Source organism: Ricinus communis, chromosome 4 (genome assembly GCF_019578655.1).
Source record: "Ricinus communis isolate WT05 ecotype wild-type chromosome 4, ASM1957865v1, whole genome shotgun sequence".
Lineage (NCBI taxonomy): Eukaryota > Viridiplantae > Streptophyta > Magnoliopsida > Malpighiales > Euphorbiaceae > Ricinus > Ricinus communis.
The window spans coordinates 24,982,212-24,998,545 of record NC_063259.1 but is presented as its reverse complement, the minus strand read 5'-3'; the positions used below and the strand labels follow the sequence as shown (position 1 = coordinate 24,998,545).

The following is a 16,334-nucleotide window of genomic DNA, read 5'->3' as shown; positions in this document are numbered from 1 at the left end:
TTGCTGCTAGAATATCATCTCTCCATTAAATGCAAAGATAAATATTAAAATATTACATGATAGCTATTAATTACAAACATTTTATCAAGGGAGAGACCCCTAAACTGTGACTTCTGTATTAAGCTCCTGGGAAATTGCAGGTCCTAAATACCGGTTCAAACTATACATTTAACTTAAGCTCGAACCAATCTTCTAAAGACATTATTTTACAGTGAAAGGTAGGGTTCCATTTTATGTTCCACCATATTAATGTACAAAGGAAAATTTCTCTCACGTTCTTTTGGTCAGAAAATGGGACACTTCTGGTGCTTCCCACAAGGAAAAGCTTATTGTGTCAGTGGACTCGAGCCAAAGCCTTTGATTGCGAGTGCTTTTAAATCACTTTTTAAAGGTAACCACTGGCAGCATTAACTCAGGCTCTCGGCATCTCTTGCCTTTGTAGTTCCATGATCCATCTCCAAATACCTCTTCAATCATACTACAAGTAGGTAAAAGGTCGACTTTACTTTTAGGGCATATCATGTAACCAGCATCCCAAATTTTAACGTCGCAAGATTCTGAAAAATGAGTTTTGCCACTTCCACAGCTTACTTCATTAAAACTACATGGCCAAAGATCGTCACTGTCAGCCTTCACACGGCTTCCTGGTGAAGAAATAGAGGATGTCCACGAAACATCCTGAACTTCTTCATCAAGCATCTCATCAGAAGGAAGCTTCTCCAGGAGATGAGACTTCAGATTGGAACCGCAATCATCAAATGACATCATTGGACATGTTTCTAAGAAGTTGGGGATGTCCCTGTCAGAACCAAAATCCAAATTTTCCAAGTCATCAAAAGCATAATATTCAGCACCTTCATCTAGCACACTTATATCATGTTTCTGGCTCTGATTATAATCCAAATTATCTTTATGTGCAGACGACTCGACAGAGTCTTCGTCTTCCTCGTCTTCCTCCGTCGTTTCACATTTGCTGCCATCATAATCATCACTCTCATGCCACTCATCATTATCACTGTCATAAATGCTCATAGACTTGCATCGGTTCTGTTCAGCTCGCCTTTGAAGCATAAAGACATTGAAATAGTAGCAGACAATATCTTTTTTGGTTCGAAAAGGGAAAGCAGCAGAAAGATGGCTCCAAAAGTTCTTGCCCAGTGACACGGGATTTGAAAATACAACCTCATGGAATAATTGTTCTTCCTCCTCAGTCCAATTCTCTGAAACTGCCTCTCCCATGTCACAGAACCCCAAGTCCTTAAATCTCTCCATCCCAAGGACTCTCTTAACTTTCTCCCTTGCTTTTAAAATGTGTTGTCTGACACATCTGATAGAACCCTCATCCAGGCAACTGCAATCATTCTTGACATTTCCAACCTCGTCAATACATTTGAAATCAGGCATTGGAATGACACAAGTACCCATTAGTCTATTCTCATCTTTCTCCCCAGAAGCAAGGTTGGCATCCAGAATCACTCCAGGTGTACCTGAGGATTTTAATTTACTCTTGCTATCATGAGGACTCCATTCTGGAATCTCAGCTTGATAATTTGATCCAATTGGAACTGCTTCTTGTGGAGGATAATGCAAAAGTAAAGAATATAAACCCTGATGGTGAGTACCTGTCCTTAACGGATGCTCAGGACTAAGATAATCTGCAGGACAAGATATACACAGCGGGACCTCAGAATCTGAACTCTCTTCAGTAGTACCAAAAGTATACCAGGAAGAGTTTAAAATTTTTCCACGAACAATGTTTCTAAACCCTTCTAGCATATTACATCTAGCAAGTATGTTTCAGTGAGTCCACACTCACCTTCACCAAATAATAAATTATACTATCAGTGTTATCGTAAAAACAATATGGAGAAACTCCGATCAAATTGTCTCAGCATTTGATAAATCATTACAGCCAAGATTCAGAAACACAGACCACTGACAGTCAGAGGACAGACTCAGATAGTAGTTGATACAAGATATAAAACCTAAGCTTCTTAATAGCACTATCGCACTGTCAATCACACTAAGAAAGGAGGAAGGCATTAAAAAAGGAGCTAGCGAAGGGACGCAATTTGTAGCAGACCACAGTCTACACTGAAAAATGTTTGAATGCCAAATAAAGACACTAGATTTATTTCCTTTGAAGTCTCCTCATTTCCCCTCAAATCCCTCAAAACAAACAATGTATTACATATTAGATATCATATAACCTCCTCTCACCTGGAGTATAACTTATTGAAGAAGCAAACTTAAGAGGAACAAATTCTGGAAATGAAACAAGCTGATTATTGTATTCCACTTGTCTTTGGTGTTTGGAAGATATGCTGTCCAATTCCTCATTATAGAAAGGTCTTTTCTGTACCATGTTTGACTGCATTCCAAAAGTTCAAATCAATTAACGAATGCAGAACACAGGGATGAAGAGGTGACGACCAATCGATCATAATTAGCACCAAGAAGAATGCACAAAACTGGAACTAAAAGCAGACATCTAATGACACAGAAGAATGCATAAAGGCTCATAATGATATAGAAAAATAGAACCAGAAAAACATTATATATTACTGTCATCTTAGTAGAAACTGATAATACAACCACCCTGAAAATGTCACCATCTCATCTCTCTCAGCAGTACAGCTTTTATTATTTACTATAAGCTCAACTCTTAATTTGACTTCCCACTTTCCTGACAGAAAAAGAAAAAGACAAAAATGTATGACCTTTCACAGGTTCAGCTTACAACATATGATTTGCAATGAAGCACGCATAACCTCATCCAATTCTAACCAAATCAAAAGGCTCAGATAGGGACAGCAGTCACGCCTCATGCTGGGTCTAAAACCCAATCTAAAGCATCTTCACAATAAATTACATCCTTGATCAAACATACTCGAACAAACAAGCAAGCAAAGAATTCCTAATAGACACGCGCTATAAAAACCGTTGGTGGGAAAGAGAACGTCAAGTCAGAGCACCAAATAAAACGAATATGTAAAAGAGGTTCTGTTCTATTGCCAGCAATCAAGTTACATACACATCGATCTTGAATTGAAGAAACCATGCACCGAATTCCATGATTATTATTACTACTATCGTACTATGTAGGAAAGTGGGGCCAGTGAAATGCGAGGCCGAAATTTTTTTTTTTGCTCAAGGGCAATTTGGTAAAATTAGGAAACTAAATGAAAGAAAATACGCGCAAATAGAATTGTCCAGAAACTAATAATTTTTTACCTTGGGGGAAAGAAAATAAAAACTTTTGTTCAAACGGAATTGCAGATCGCTAAAATGCGACAGGTTGAGCTCAATATTACACGCAATCGAGGAACAAGATCCGAATTTACCCCCCAAAAAGAATTTATTAAAAGCCAAATCCCTATCTAACCCTAGATCTTCAAAAGCGTGAAGAAATATATAATTTTACAACCAACCCGCTAAATAAAATTAAAAACCCATAAAAATGATAAAGCAAGATCTAACAGATCTATATGTGAAATACATCTTATCAATGAAAATCGAAAATCACCCCCAAAAAAGAATCTACAAAATCAGACAGATGTTAACAACAAAAATGAAAACCAGGACTCGAATTTGCTTAATTCACAATGTAATTTGACGGATCTTGCGATTAAAATACATTGAAAATTTTAAAAACCCTAACCCTAGAAATTGACAGCAAAAACAGATAGAGCTAAAATTGGGAGCAACGGATAGAGAAAAAAGAGGAGAAATGGAATTCTGAACTTCAATTAAGGAGAACAGAAGAATTTAGCGGGAAGTTGAAGAAAAACGATTGACATTGGGTAAAAAAGTTAGGGTTACTGTTTATCCTTTTTCCGAAATAGGTTGTCCGAGAAAGGATAAAATGGCACAATTTTGAGGATTTATTTACGAGAAATACCCCTCCTAAGTCTAAATTTGGCAACTATTAAGTATCCTGTGCTATATAGTATACAGGGTGTCCGACACGTGGCATATGGTGGAAAATACAAATAAATGTCAACTTTCTTCGGTTTAATACCTGTCTGACAATTACAACTGATGTCATTTCATCTGTAATAATTAGGGCCTCGCATGATTGGGGAACCAAAATTGGAATAAGAATTAAAATTAGAATGGAAGAAATTAAAATTTAACAAGTTGTGTTTTTTTCTTTTTCTAAGAAATGACATATTCAGTATTCGGTGAAAGACGATCATCATTTCATTTTGTGGTTGATCTTATTATTTTAATTTTAATAGTAAAATAATAGTAATAATTAATTTTTTCAATATATTAAAAAGAGAATACTTCAAGAAAATATTAATAATAGATCATGAATTAAACAATAAAAAATAATTAATTTTTTATATTGATCATAAAAATAAAAACTAATTTAATGCTCAAGTGAAAACTCAATAATTTTATTATTATTGTGTGTCAAATATATAAATATAAATGATATGTTATTATTTCACTCGTTTAACTGTTTATAATTTATTTACTACATAAAAGAGAGAAAAAAATAGATAATTCCTATTAATGGTGGGATTGTATATCAATTCTAGAGTGATTTTAATGAATTAAACTCTAATAATAAAAAATTATTTTTATTTTCATTTTATTCTCTTACTAACTAAATAACCTCTTAAAAAAAGAAAAAGAGATAAATTAAATTTCAAAAAATATTAAAAAATCTCATCTTACAATATATAATGTTTTTATAAAACTACTTCCTCAAAATATTAATAATAATTTTATAAAAAATATTATATATCACATTAAATAAAAAAATTAAACAAACTAAAATGAATTATGTAGTATTATTATTTTTAAAACTAATAAAAAATATAATAACCGATAAAAGAAGTTATCTTCCGTATTCAAGTAGCTAGTCATTTTATCCAACAGTTAGAATTAAAAGACAATAGTATGATGATTATAAATATCTACATTTACTATAAATGAATATAACTGATCAATGTAATATATATATATATATATATATATATATATATATATATAATTGAGTTATAATTGTGATAAAAAAATAAAAAGAAGAAAGGAGGAGGATAAGCTGGACTAAAAAATCAAATGAGATAATTATAAGAAGAAGTAAGAATGAAACATCCCTTCATCATTAATAATAAACAACTGTATTTGTCATCAGTTCAGAATAGGCTTTCAAAACATCCTATGAACAATATTGTAAAATATTTGCAGAAATTTCCTTCAGTGCAGAAGGGCTTATATTAGTCTATAATGTTTTTAAGTTTAAACTGCAGAAGCTTTCTAGTCTATTCAGCAGGCAAACACAGCCGGCGGGGCTTCAGATTTGTGACACTGAAAGCAACGCATCAAAGGTGAAAGGCAGTACAGAATGGAATGCAAGAATATAACGTGGGTGAAATGCAGCATACTTAATCCAGCTATTAAGAATACAATTCGGAATTTGAAATAATAATAAACATAGTTGGACAGGGCGAGCAGCATGTACAAGCCTGCACATCACAGACAAATAATAAAATCAGCCTTACAACCAGAACCAGCTGGGATTATTATTTATTTCACATCATCAGAACATTCAAAAAGATTTATGTTTCTTTTTTATCCCAAGGCAGTACAAAATCGATTCGCAAACTGTCAGAGATTCATCCACAATTCCCTAGCGTTAACCATGGCCGCAATCCCCTCAAAGAAATAGACATGGCCTCAACTAGTCCACCTCTGCAGTGCATTCTGCTCCACATAATTCAGTCTATGGTAAATTATGTCTTCACTTAATAAAGGCGCAGAGGAAAAAAAGAAAAAGAAGAGATACTGGACATGTTTTCATGGGGGAGAATGAAATAAACATGGCATTGAAACAGAAACTTAGAAATGTACGCTTAAGAATGTGTAGGTGCTTGCTTGTCTGTCAAATTAACCATCAATCGTCTGATCTATACGATCTTTCAGTAAATCAGCATGTGTATTTTTTTAATACGCGATATATGTTTGTTCCACACAGCAAACATAAATTCAGAAGAGTTCACTAGTTCCAGACAAAATCCATATTCTAAAAGTTGCTTAATAAACACTTCTAAACTCAAAAAGATATGAGAACATTTAATAGCCAGACACCATGTTGACATGCAATATTTGAGACCAACACAAGTATATACCAAGTCTAACCCTGAAAATGCATTATTATAGATTCAAATAACCATATGAAACTTACTCTTGTAAGGATGCAGAGAAAGCATCATCATAGATCAATGCCTTCATCAAGCCCTTTGGAACTGATCATCACGTTTGAATCAATTTGTTTGTCAAATTTCCTCTTTCTTCTTTCTTCGAACTCTTGAAATCCTTCCAACTGAAAGCAATTTATTAAGCATTTCAGTTCTAGCAATATATAAGAAAACTTCTTTCTCCGCACTTTATAAAAATAAATAAACAACGCAGTTGAAAACTGTGCTTACCTGCTGAAATTGATCCATAGATATTGGATTGTCATGCAGGGAAATTTTCTGGAGAGCTTTGCATTCTTTCAACAGATTTGTAGGAATCTATGAACCAAAGGAAGAAAATGTCAATAAATCCCTTTCATGTCTAACTAATAGAACCTACTCAGCATATTTTACCAAAACAAACAAGATAAAAAAGGAAAACATTTGTTATTGATAAATATCACATTGCACCCTGACAAGTAAATAACTTTTATTATTTTATACAATAATTGATGCTTTTCACAGAATCCATTTGAATGCTATTATGCAGTTGAAGAACCTAGAAAATCAAGGGAGATGATTCTTGATGACCAGCTAAGTGAAACTGCAGTGCTAGTAAGACACAGATCAGCAAAGTGAAAATGCACTATATTTGAAGTCCTAGAAAAATTTTGATATTAACTTGAGAATATGCATGAGATTGAAGGGAAGATAGGGCAATGAGACCACCACCCGCAAGTAATATTTAATGTTGAAAGTACTGCATCCAACCAACCTAAACCCATTTAGCAATTATTTCTTATGCAATAATCATATTGGACTAGCGTCCACCTAAAAGGTGTGAACTCTTAAGTTGCATCCAGAAGACTCTGCAATGCAGACACCAGTTAATATAAAATTTTTGTGTCAAATTATATCCAGTGTATTGGTAAAACTAGAAGAGGTCTTCAGAAAAGTTGGCAATTATAATGGTGATGGGGTTGGAAGCCAGATAAGAGTTGAACCCATTAATACCTTGCTCACATTATTGTTGTTCAAGGAAAGTGACTTCAAGTGAACAAGATTGCATATTGATGCTGGAAGGTCTTCTATAGAATTATCTGCAAACAAAGGTATAACAGTATAAGCAGTAATGACAGGATTCTTCATATCTAGCATCACAACATTAAACAACTTGTTCAAATACCACGCCGAGAAAAAGACAAAATCTAAATACAAATCATTGCAGAACATAATCAGAACCCTTCCAGTCAATGCCCGCATAATGATGATACTGTTAAGTCTTTCCATGTAATTTCTAGTCACTGACAATTATTAGCAGCAATGAGTAAATAAATATTGACCAATTTATGACATATCCATTGTGGCAAAACCCTTTTATGTGCAAAGATGATGTAGCCATGATTTTAGGTAACAAGACGAGCAGCTACCGCTATCACCCAGAAAGTTGCTCAACATTAATCAGCATGCCAACAAACAGGACAGTATCTTAGCAAGTAATATGAAGTTTCAACACATTAATCCAAGTTATTAGAAGGAGAAAACAAACATGATTTGGTTATCTGTTTAGTCTATTTGATAAATTCTACTTCTCTTCCTAGTGAAGAGTAGAATGCATCCATGTCCAGGTATTTCCTTATTTTATACAGAACCATGCACAAGACTGATCTTCTTTCTCCACCATTCAATCCCTTAGCAATTCAATTTTCAGTTATTAGTATGATGAAATAGAAGTTAGATGATTCATAGAGCTTATGAGATTTACATCAAAATTTCCTCGTTCCCAGCCAATTGTATCAATAACAATAGACCTAACTCGCATCTCAGGCCTATGGTGCCATATCATGTTTGCAGTACTTCTATTAATAACCATCCACATCCTATAGAAAGAAAACAGGTAATGTAGAACCTCATAGAGATTAAGGGTCCTACAAAGAAAATTAATATTTTTACATCATGCAGTGAATAACAATATTTTTCCATGCATAAACATCAAGTAAAACTTCAAGCATCTTCGGACATCTAAAAAATCATGCATGCATCTTGCGCAAGGTAAAATTAATCTAAACTGGAGAATGGCAAGTATATTGGAAAAATTGAAAGATAAGTACTTCATCATACCATTGGCTTGTAATTCTTCTAAAGAGAAGCAACTTCCAATTGATTCTGGAAGAGTCTTTAACTTATTATTTGACACATTTAAAAGTGCTAACTGCATTACCAAAAACATCCATAATAGATCATGAAATTTGTAAAATACGATATTAATAGAAGATTCAATGGTAAAATGTTAACAAGCTTTGAAAAGCATTTTTCAGTCAACTTCTTCTTCTTTTTGCTGCAAATTTCAGTCAATTTCTATTATCCCAAAATGTGAATTTCTGAGAGCTGGTCTCATATATATTGATATGCTTGTTCTTTAAACTGAAGTCTTTCTCTTGACAATCAATTGATTTTGAATGACTTACATTGCGCAAGCTCCCAATTGTCTCAGGCAAGCTCATTAACATATTTCCCGAGATAGACAATTGCTCAAGTCTCACAAGCTGGCCCACTAGATGCAAAAAAGAAACATGAAGAGAAATATTTTAGGACTTAGTCCAATATCCTCATGCAAGAAAGAAGATTGGCATGAAAGTTCGTGGATAAAACTATGAAGAAAAATCCACAAACATGAATGTCAGAAAACAAAATAGAAAATAAAATAAAATTCTCTTACTCATTTAGAGAAGAGTATTTACATTCATCAGGCAAGGAAGAGATGCAATTTCCATCTAGTATCATAACTTTTAAAGATTGCAGTTTCCCCAAGTTCATTGGTAGTCGTTCTATAAGGTTATCAGATAACAGCTGGCAAAGAACAAGCTACTTCATTATTATTCAAGTTTGCATAGCATGCTTCAGTTACAAATACCAACATTCCACTTCAATATATAATAAAATCATCTAACATACCAATGCTTATAGTCACATAATCATGACATAAAATATATGGATACGGAGGCAATAATACCAGCTATGTATGTATATTCAGTAGTAGTGTACTCTAGAAGCATAATAATATAATGTAACATTACTAATATTTTCAGCTCAATGACAACCTTTGAGAAACAAAAGTTTTAGACAAAGAAAGGAAGTTTGTAACTCTTACCAGGCGCTGCATGTTGACTAATCTGCTAATCTCTATAGGGATGTTAACTGCAGTAAAATATACAGTTATCAACTCCAGAAGACTACACACCTCAAAAATATTAAGGTCTTAAAAGGGAAATTCTCTTTCAGTTGCATAATCACTGCACGAAAAAAACTCCAGAAAGGTCCTTTAATTGTCTGATTATACGCTTCACAGAAAGAAAGGAAATAAGCTATTACCTAATTTATTGTGAGTAAAATCGAGGGTGCGCACGCATCTCTCTAGATCAAGAACCTCATCAGGAAAAGTCTGTTCACAAAAATAGTAGTCAATAAAACAAAACAAAAAAAATAATGATTTAAGCCAGATCATGCTACTCCATGTGAACAAGCAAACCTCCCCAGGTAGTATCAGTTTATGGTATCTAAACGATCAGCATTCAAATGTACGCCACAGTAACACTTGCCTATTCCACAGATACAAATGTCCTACTAAATTACTCAAGCATGATGAGAAAGACAAGATAGGGGATTATTTTCATTTCATCAGTTTGTCTTATTTACTAAGCAATATCCACTCTATGGAAACTTCCGTCAATGTGTAAATTCATTATCATAACAACAGTACTATCATTTCTGGTATATCTAGCATCAATTCCAAGGTAAATAACAGTATTCTCATTTCTAGCATGTCTAGTATCAATTCTAAGATAAACCACAATATTATCATTTCTAGCATGTCTAATACAATCTTAAGGTAATTAACACGCAGATATATATCCAATTAACCATTCTATAAAAGAGGAGAAACTAGCTAAATTCCATTTTAACTAGATTACTGGACAGCCCTAAATCACCTACCAAACACACATACATAACCTTGCACACACTGATACAAATTCTACCTAACAAAATTATGGGTAGTAACACACAAAGTAACATATATGAAACACAATAATGATAAATAATCATGCAAATTTGAGAAAAACCCATCATGGTTTAGAAACTTAGTCGCAAAAAAAAAAGAAACGAAGAAAAACCCGATATCAGAATTTCATAAAAATAAAATAAAATCAATAGAGATGGGACTATTGCCTTGAGTTTAGCATCACGCATAGCAACAATGCCTGTGGACCGCCAACGGGCAATCATGTTGGCTTTGGAGTCAGCGTTTTGGCTTGCACAGCAACCCATCTTCTTTGTAATTTATCTTCTGATCAGAGTGTTTTCTACAATTTATTAAAAGTATGGTCAGATTGAAAACAGGTAGACAAGATTCGAGGTTTAAGCTAACAGATTCGTCATTTCCTGGACAAAAACAACAACTCAGAAGCCAAAAACTTCCAACCATACCCGCGTTTTTGTTTGTTGGGTTTTTGCTGGATTGTTTGACTCTAATTGAACATCAGACACTTGCCATCTTTTGTTTGGTTTGGTCTGCTCTGGTCTTCTTTTACTTGTCTAGCCGTAGGAGAGTTTTAAAAATCCTAGAGTTTTTTAATAACTTTAAGCTTTATATAAAAATAAAAATAATAACAAACTAAATAAATAAAATGAATAATTTTATGATTTCATACATAAATTCACTCTTATTCTTGTACGATAAAAATAATCTGATGCCAACTTAAAGTTTCTATTTTAATCTATTGTATCCACGAATTGCTATTTTTAATCAATTTATTTCTAAACATTTGAAAGCAAGAAAAAAAAAAGATAAAGGGCAAATATGAAAAAATAAAACAAAATAAAGTGTGATAAGAGATTAATTATTAAGTTGAGGTGTGTAATGAATTTCTAAAACATTTGAAATTTGTCTACAAATTGAAAAAGTTAAAGTGTGTAATTGCCTCAAATTAGAAGTTTTGAGGTGCATTTGATTTTTAAGTAAAATACAAGGATCAATTTTTATTGTAATAGGCCATTATATTTTATGATCTGTTTATTTGATTATTCTGTCCAATTTAACAATTATGCCACTAAGCTGTCTAATATTTGCAAAGGTTACCCACTTTATTTTAGATTTGCAGAATTAAAATTTAAGCATTAAAAAATAATTTCATCTTACCATTAATAAAACATTTGCACTTATGATAAAGGTTTTAAGTTCACTTTTCATAAATAAAAAATAATTTATAATTTCTCTTTGAATTTATAAATTGGAATTATAATATATATTCTTTCAATTTCTTTGTTTATTTCTTACTGATATCAAGAGTAGTATTATACAACAAAAATAAATCTATAAGAATTTTTATATGAAATAGTTTGAGGAGAGAAATGTAATTATTTAATCCATCATTTAATAAGATAGAATTTCAAAAAATTAATAAAAAAATTCTTGTGATTTTTTATTTAACTCTTTCCTGAAAAGAGAAAAAGAATTTTCTTAATGTCATATTAATATATCATATGCAAAAGAGTTTCTTGTTAGGAGATATATTTATTTCAGTCTCTATGAACAATAAGTTCTGTAATTAAAAGAAAATGTCTGTTAAAATGAATGAAGGGTGACACATCAGTCAATGAAACATGGCCAAGGAATCAGGTTTCTTGCTTTCTTTAGAGTCAATGAAAAGAAAAACTCTAGTTTATTCTTCAAGTAATGAAAAGAAAAACAACATAGAATTGGGGTATGTTAAACAAAGGTTTAGTTTGCAGGTGAGAAGAAACCTCATGCCACAGCAGGCATATCTCTAAGCCATTGATCCAATGGTTTCCCTATAGAATAAACAATGAAACCAATGTTCCTCAACTTGTCCACATCCAGAATGTTCCTTCCATCAAACACAAATGCAGGTTTCTGCATGTTGTCAAAGATTTTCTGATAATCAAGGTTCTTGAATTCATCCCACTCAGTCAGAATGCAAAGACCATGAGCCCCTTTTGTTGCCTCATAAGCATCCCAAACCACACTCACTTGCTTCACACCACTTGGACTTAGTGGTTGAAGATGAACTGGGTGATCCCAATCAAACTTGTTCATTGATAGATCTCTTTGGATTTGATCCTCTGTCACCTGCGGATCATATATGCTCAAGCACGCCTTGTCCCCAAGCAAGCCTTTGCACACATCAATCGCTGGAGTTTCTCTTGTGTCGCCAGTATCTTTCTTGAATGCAAAACCGAGAATGCCTATTTTTTTACCAGAAACTGTATTGAACATGGAGGAAACAATTCTATTGACAAAACGGGTTTTTTGGTAGTCATTGATCTTGATGACTTGTTTCCAGTAGTTGGCAACTTCAGCTAGGCCATTGCATTCACAAATGTAGACCAAGTTTAGGATGTCTTTCTGAAAGCAAGATCCTCCAAAACCAACACTAGCATTAAGGAACTTGGGACCAATTCTTGTGTCCTTGCCAACAGCATGTGAGACCTGTGAGACATCTGCTCCAGTTGCTTCACACAGAGCTGACATTGCATTTACAGAAGAAATTCTTTGTGCCAAGAATGCATTTGCAGCTAGCTTTGATAATTCTGCTGACCATAGATTTGTTGCAAGTATTCGATCTTCTGGAACCCAGTGTGCATATACATCTTTCAGAGCCTGAATTGCCTTCTGACCGTCAGGTGTTTCCCTTCCTCCAATAAGAACCCTGTCCGGATTAAGAAGATCCTGAATTGCAGTGCCCTCTGCAAGAAATTCAGGATTTGACAAAATCTGATATTTGATGCCTCTGCTATTATGCAACAAGATCTTTTCAATTGCCTCAGCTGTTTTCACAGGAACAGTTGATTTCTCGACAACTATCTTGTCAGATTTCGATACATCAGCAATCATCCTGGCTGCACTCTCCCAATATGTTAGATCCGCAGCTTTTCCTGCTCCAAGACCCCTAGTTTTCGTCGGAGTATTAACAGAAACAAAGATAATGTTTGCTTCTGAAACATGTTTTTCAACATCAGTACTAAAGAAAAGGTTTTCGCCTCTGCATTGCTTCACCACCTCGTCAAGGCCTGGCTCATAAATTGGAAGGTGATCACTGTTCCAGGCTGCAATCCGAGAAACTGATATGTCAACAACAGCTACTTCAATCGAGGGGCACTTCAATGCAATAATTGCCATAGTAGGACCTCCAACATAACCAGCACCAATGCAACAGATCTTCACCATCTTTTCAGCTATCAAGAACCTGAAAAGAAGAAAAAGAATTTTAAATTTTGTTTTTTTTAAAAGAAGAAAAGAAAACCTGAAGGGAAAAACAGGGTCTTATATAAAACTATTTCAGATGGCCATAGTTCAAGAAAGCATTCCAAGAATCAGATCTCCAGTCCTTTACAATTCTGTACCAAAAAATGTAAAAGAAGCAAGTTTTGCTCTATTCAGAAAAGACAGCTAATCTGAATACAGCAATCATTTGTGTGATTGAAAACATAAGCCCTTGTAAGTAAAAACAGACACCAGTCAGAGGAAATAAATAACAAGAAATACAATTTGGTGACTGAAGAGCCCTGAAAACGAAATCTTACCTCGACCTTGTACTTGTTTCAAGAATGGATTCAGAAACGAGGAGCTGAAAAAGCGAAGGTGAGAAGTTATGGTCTGTACTTATGAATGAAATATAGGGAGACCAAAACTAGTAATTATGAAGAAATTTAAGAGACCAAGATCTCCTTAAATACCCAAAACCCAGTATAGGATCCACCTTTGCCTACCTATGCTATGTGCCTTTCACTTACCTAAGCAAAGTCAGATATAAAATCTGCCCTGGAAGGTTCAACACGTTCCCAATACGGGGACTTTCAGTAGCATACAAGGAAACTTTTTACTTTCTTTTTTTTTTTCTTTTTTTTTTTTTTTTCTTGCCTAACTTCTCCTATATTTGAATGCAAAAATAACAGAAGAAAAAAAATACAGTCAACTTACACAACTCATGGTTTTGGATATATGTATCCAATTCATTGAAACTTCGGTTTTATATGGAAACAAAATTGTTTATGAACAAATTGACAACAAAAAGAAGGAAACAAAGGATTTTTTTGTTTTATTTTGTAATTTCAAAAAGGAAATAGAGTTGTTTATTAACAAATTAAGAAAAAAAAGCACTGAATTTGCCTTATTGGCTCAAGACATTACCAAAATCATGTTATTTAATATAATGAGTGGATGTATTACTCAAAAATAATTTACGGCTAATGCGGATATTGAATTTTTAAATTAAAACAAATAAAAGTTGAACTGAACCAAATTTTTAAATTATTATTTGAGTTCAATTTCAAATTTTGTATATATACAAAGCCGATCTTTGAATTAGACTAAAGTGAAATTGAACAAAATAAAAAATCAAAATCTATACTAAAATTTTACTATACACACTTATAAATATTGAAGGATGAAGATACATATTTTTAGTTTAATTCGAGTTTTAGGATTTTTAAATATTAAAAGTATGATTCGGTTTTATAAATTTTTTCTTTTATCTCTCAATTAATAATGATTGCGCTGAAAACTTAATATATATTTAAAAGTACATCAAAAATATATCTCTCAGCTCTCAGCGATGATCTAACGTTCTGAATAATCCTCCCAACTATGTAAACAAAACTATATATCAAAATAACAAATGGTTGAATAAAACCCGTGTCCCATAATTAAGCGTAGAGAAAGTGATTTAGGTTTAGAGTGAAATGAAAGCCAACAGAATCATCATGAGCATGTGTAAATAGGGAAACTAAAATAAAAAAGAAATAAAAAAATAACAGTTAAAGCCTTAAGAGAAACCCACACTTTTATCAATGTGGTGTTGTTCTAATGTCATAGCATACTGCCTTTACTTTTTTACTTCAAAATTTTTTAAAGTTAAAGTTTAATTTCACCGATACTGACTTCATTACTCATATTCGACTTAAACATTTTTGAATTTATAAACATTTTAATTCAAATCTTTACATGTTTAATTTAAATTAACTCTGATTTTTATAAAAATGAGATATAGAATATAATAAAATTTAAATTAAAAGGTATGTTAATATTAATTTTTATATTAAATTCAATTATTTAATTATTTAAATATTATTGTAAATTTATTTAATTATTTTTTATTTTTAAGAGAGTGACTTTCACTCTCGCTTTTTATAAAATAAAATTAATTTGAACTAAAACATCCAAATTGTTTTTTAAGAAAAGACTAAATTAAATCTGTGTAATAAAATTAGTGATCAAATTAAACTTTATTTCAAACTTTTATATGTATTCAATTTGACTAATAATAAATTAGATATATATAAAACAAATTTCATAAATTGCACATGTGGTAATATCGGGGTTGAATCAAGTTAATGTTTTATGACTCTTTTCTAATAGAGTTTTCAATATTTCAAAATATTTTTATAATATTATTAGTTTCTAATATATTAATTATAGTAATAATAAAAAAATGATCAATGCAATATTCTTTTTATGATTACAATCATTTTTAAATAAATCCTTTCAGTTGATATATTAATTACATTACTATAAATTAATATAATTAATATAAAAGTTACACATGAAAAAATATTCTTAAAGATCAATAAATATATATATATATATATATAACCTTCCTGAAAATGATACAGATTTTAGTCTAACGAGTTGTAAGACTAAGTGGAAAACAACATTAAGGAGAGGAGCAATCTGGATACAATGTTAAGAAAAATATTAAATTTACATCGGCGAATCAGTTTAGCATCTTAATTTTTAATTTAATTTATCATTTAATTTTTTAATCTATAAATACTTTTAATTTAATATAATATACATATGAATTTTAATTATTAGTAATATTTAAATACTTTCGTGGAATACATGAATAAAAATCCATATCAATAAGTATTAAAATATTATAGAAAAACAAGTTCAAATATTTATTAAATTAAATTGAAAGTTAAGATATCAAACTGATTAAATAATTAAAATTTTAATACATAAATATGAATTTGGCGAAAAACAGTTGAAGTTGAAGCCGGACGACATGGGACTTATTTTGTGCACATTGGATCACTACCAAGACATCACATTCAAGGATCACA

The 16,334-nt window shown here is 32.1% G+C and overlaps 3 protein-coding genes across 8 annotated transcripts; all 3 read right to left on the bottom strand.

Moving 5' to 3' along the window:
- On the bottom strand, positions 1 to 3,930 carry LOC8284463. 3 transcript variants are annotated; one of them, XM_048373164.1, is made up of 3 exons: positions 2,721 to 3,930; positions 2,221 to 2,371; positions 1 to 1,655 (listed from the first exon to the last, which is right to left on the bottom strand). In XM_048373164.1, exons 2-3 carry the CDS (start codon positions 2,363 to 2,365, stop codon positions 379 to 381), a joined length of 1,422 nt encoding a protein of 473 aa, XP_048229121.1. In that variant the 5' UTR covers positions 2,366 to 2,371; positions 2,721 to 3,930; the 3' UTR covers positions 1 to 378. The 3 variants fall into 3 exon arrangements, with proteins under 3 accessions (XP_048229121.1, XP_002514688.2, XP_015572089.1); XM_002514642.4 differs by having other exon boundaries at positions 3,035 to 3,930; XM_015716603.3 differs by having other exon boundaries at positions 3,235 to 3,930.
- A 1,165-nt stretch (positions 3,931 to 5,095) lies between these two features.
- LOC8284462 (plant intracellular Ras-group-related LRR protein 7) lies at positions 5,096 to 10,831 on the bottom strand. 4 transcript variants are annotated; one of them, XM_015716618.3, is made up of 11 exons: positions 10,677 to 10,831; positions 10,419 to 10,552; positions 9,564 to 9,633; positions 9,343 to 9,389; positions 8,933 to 9,041; positions 8,660 to 8,745; positions 8,313 to 8,403; positions 7,206 to 7,291; positions 6,444 to 6,530; positions 6,200 to 6,337; positions 5,096 to 5,718 (listed from the first exon to the last, which is right to left on the bottom strand). In XM_015716618.3, exons 2-10 carry the CDS (start codon positions 10,515 to 10,517, stop codon positions 6,227 to 6,229), a joined length of 786 nt encoding a protein of 261 aa, XP_015572104.1. In that variant the 5' UTR covers positions 10,518 to 10,552; positions 10,677 to 10,831; the 3' UTR covers positions 5,096 to 5,718; positions 6,200 to 6,226. The 4 variants fall into 4 exon arrangements, with proteins under 4 accessions (XP_015572104.1, XP_015572105.1, XP_048229380.1 ...); XM_015716619.3 differs by having other exon boundaries at positions 5,096 to 5,480; XM_048373423.1 differs by having other exon boundaries at positions 5,096 to 5,322.
- Positions 10,832 to 11,892: 1,061 nt separating this feature from the next.
- LOC8284461 (UDP-glucose 6-dehydrogenase 1) lies at positions 11,893 to 14,071 on the bottom strand. Its single transcript, XM_002514640.4, has 2 exons — positions 13,794 to 14,071; positions 11,893 to 13,456 (listed from the first exon to the last, which is right to left on the bottom strand). Exon 2 carries the CDS (start codon positions 13,435 to 13,437, stop codon positions 11,995 to 11,997), a length of 1,443 nt encoding a protein of 480 aa, XP_002514686.1. The 5' UTR covers positions 13,438 to 13,456; positions 13,794 to 14,071; the 3' UTR covers positions 11,893 to 11,994.
- Positions 14,072 to 16,334: the final 2,263 nt, after the last annotated feature.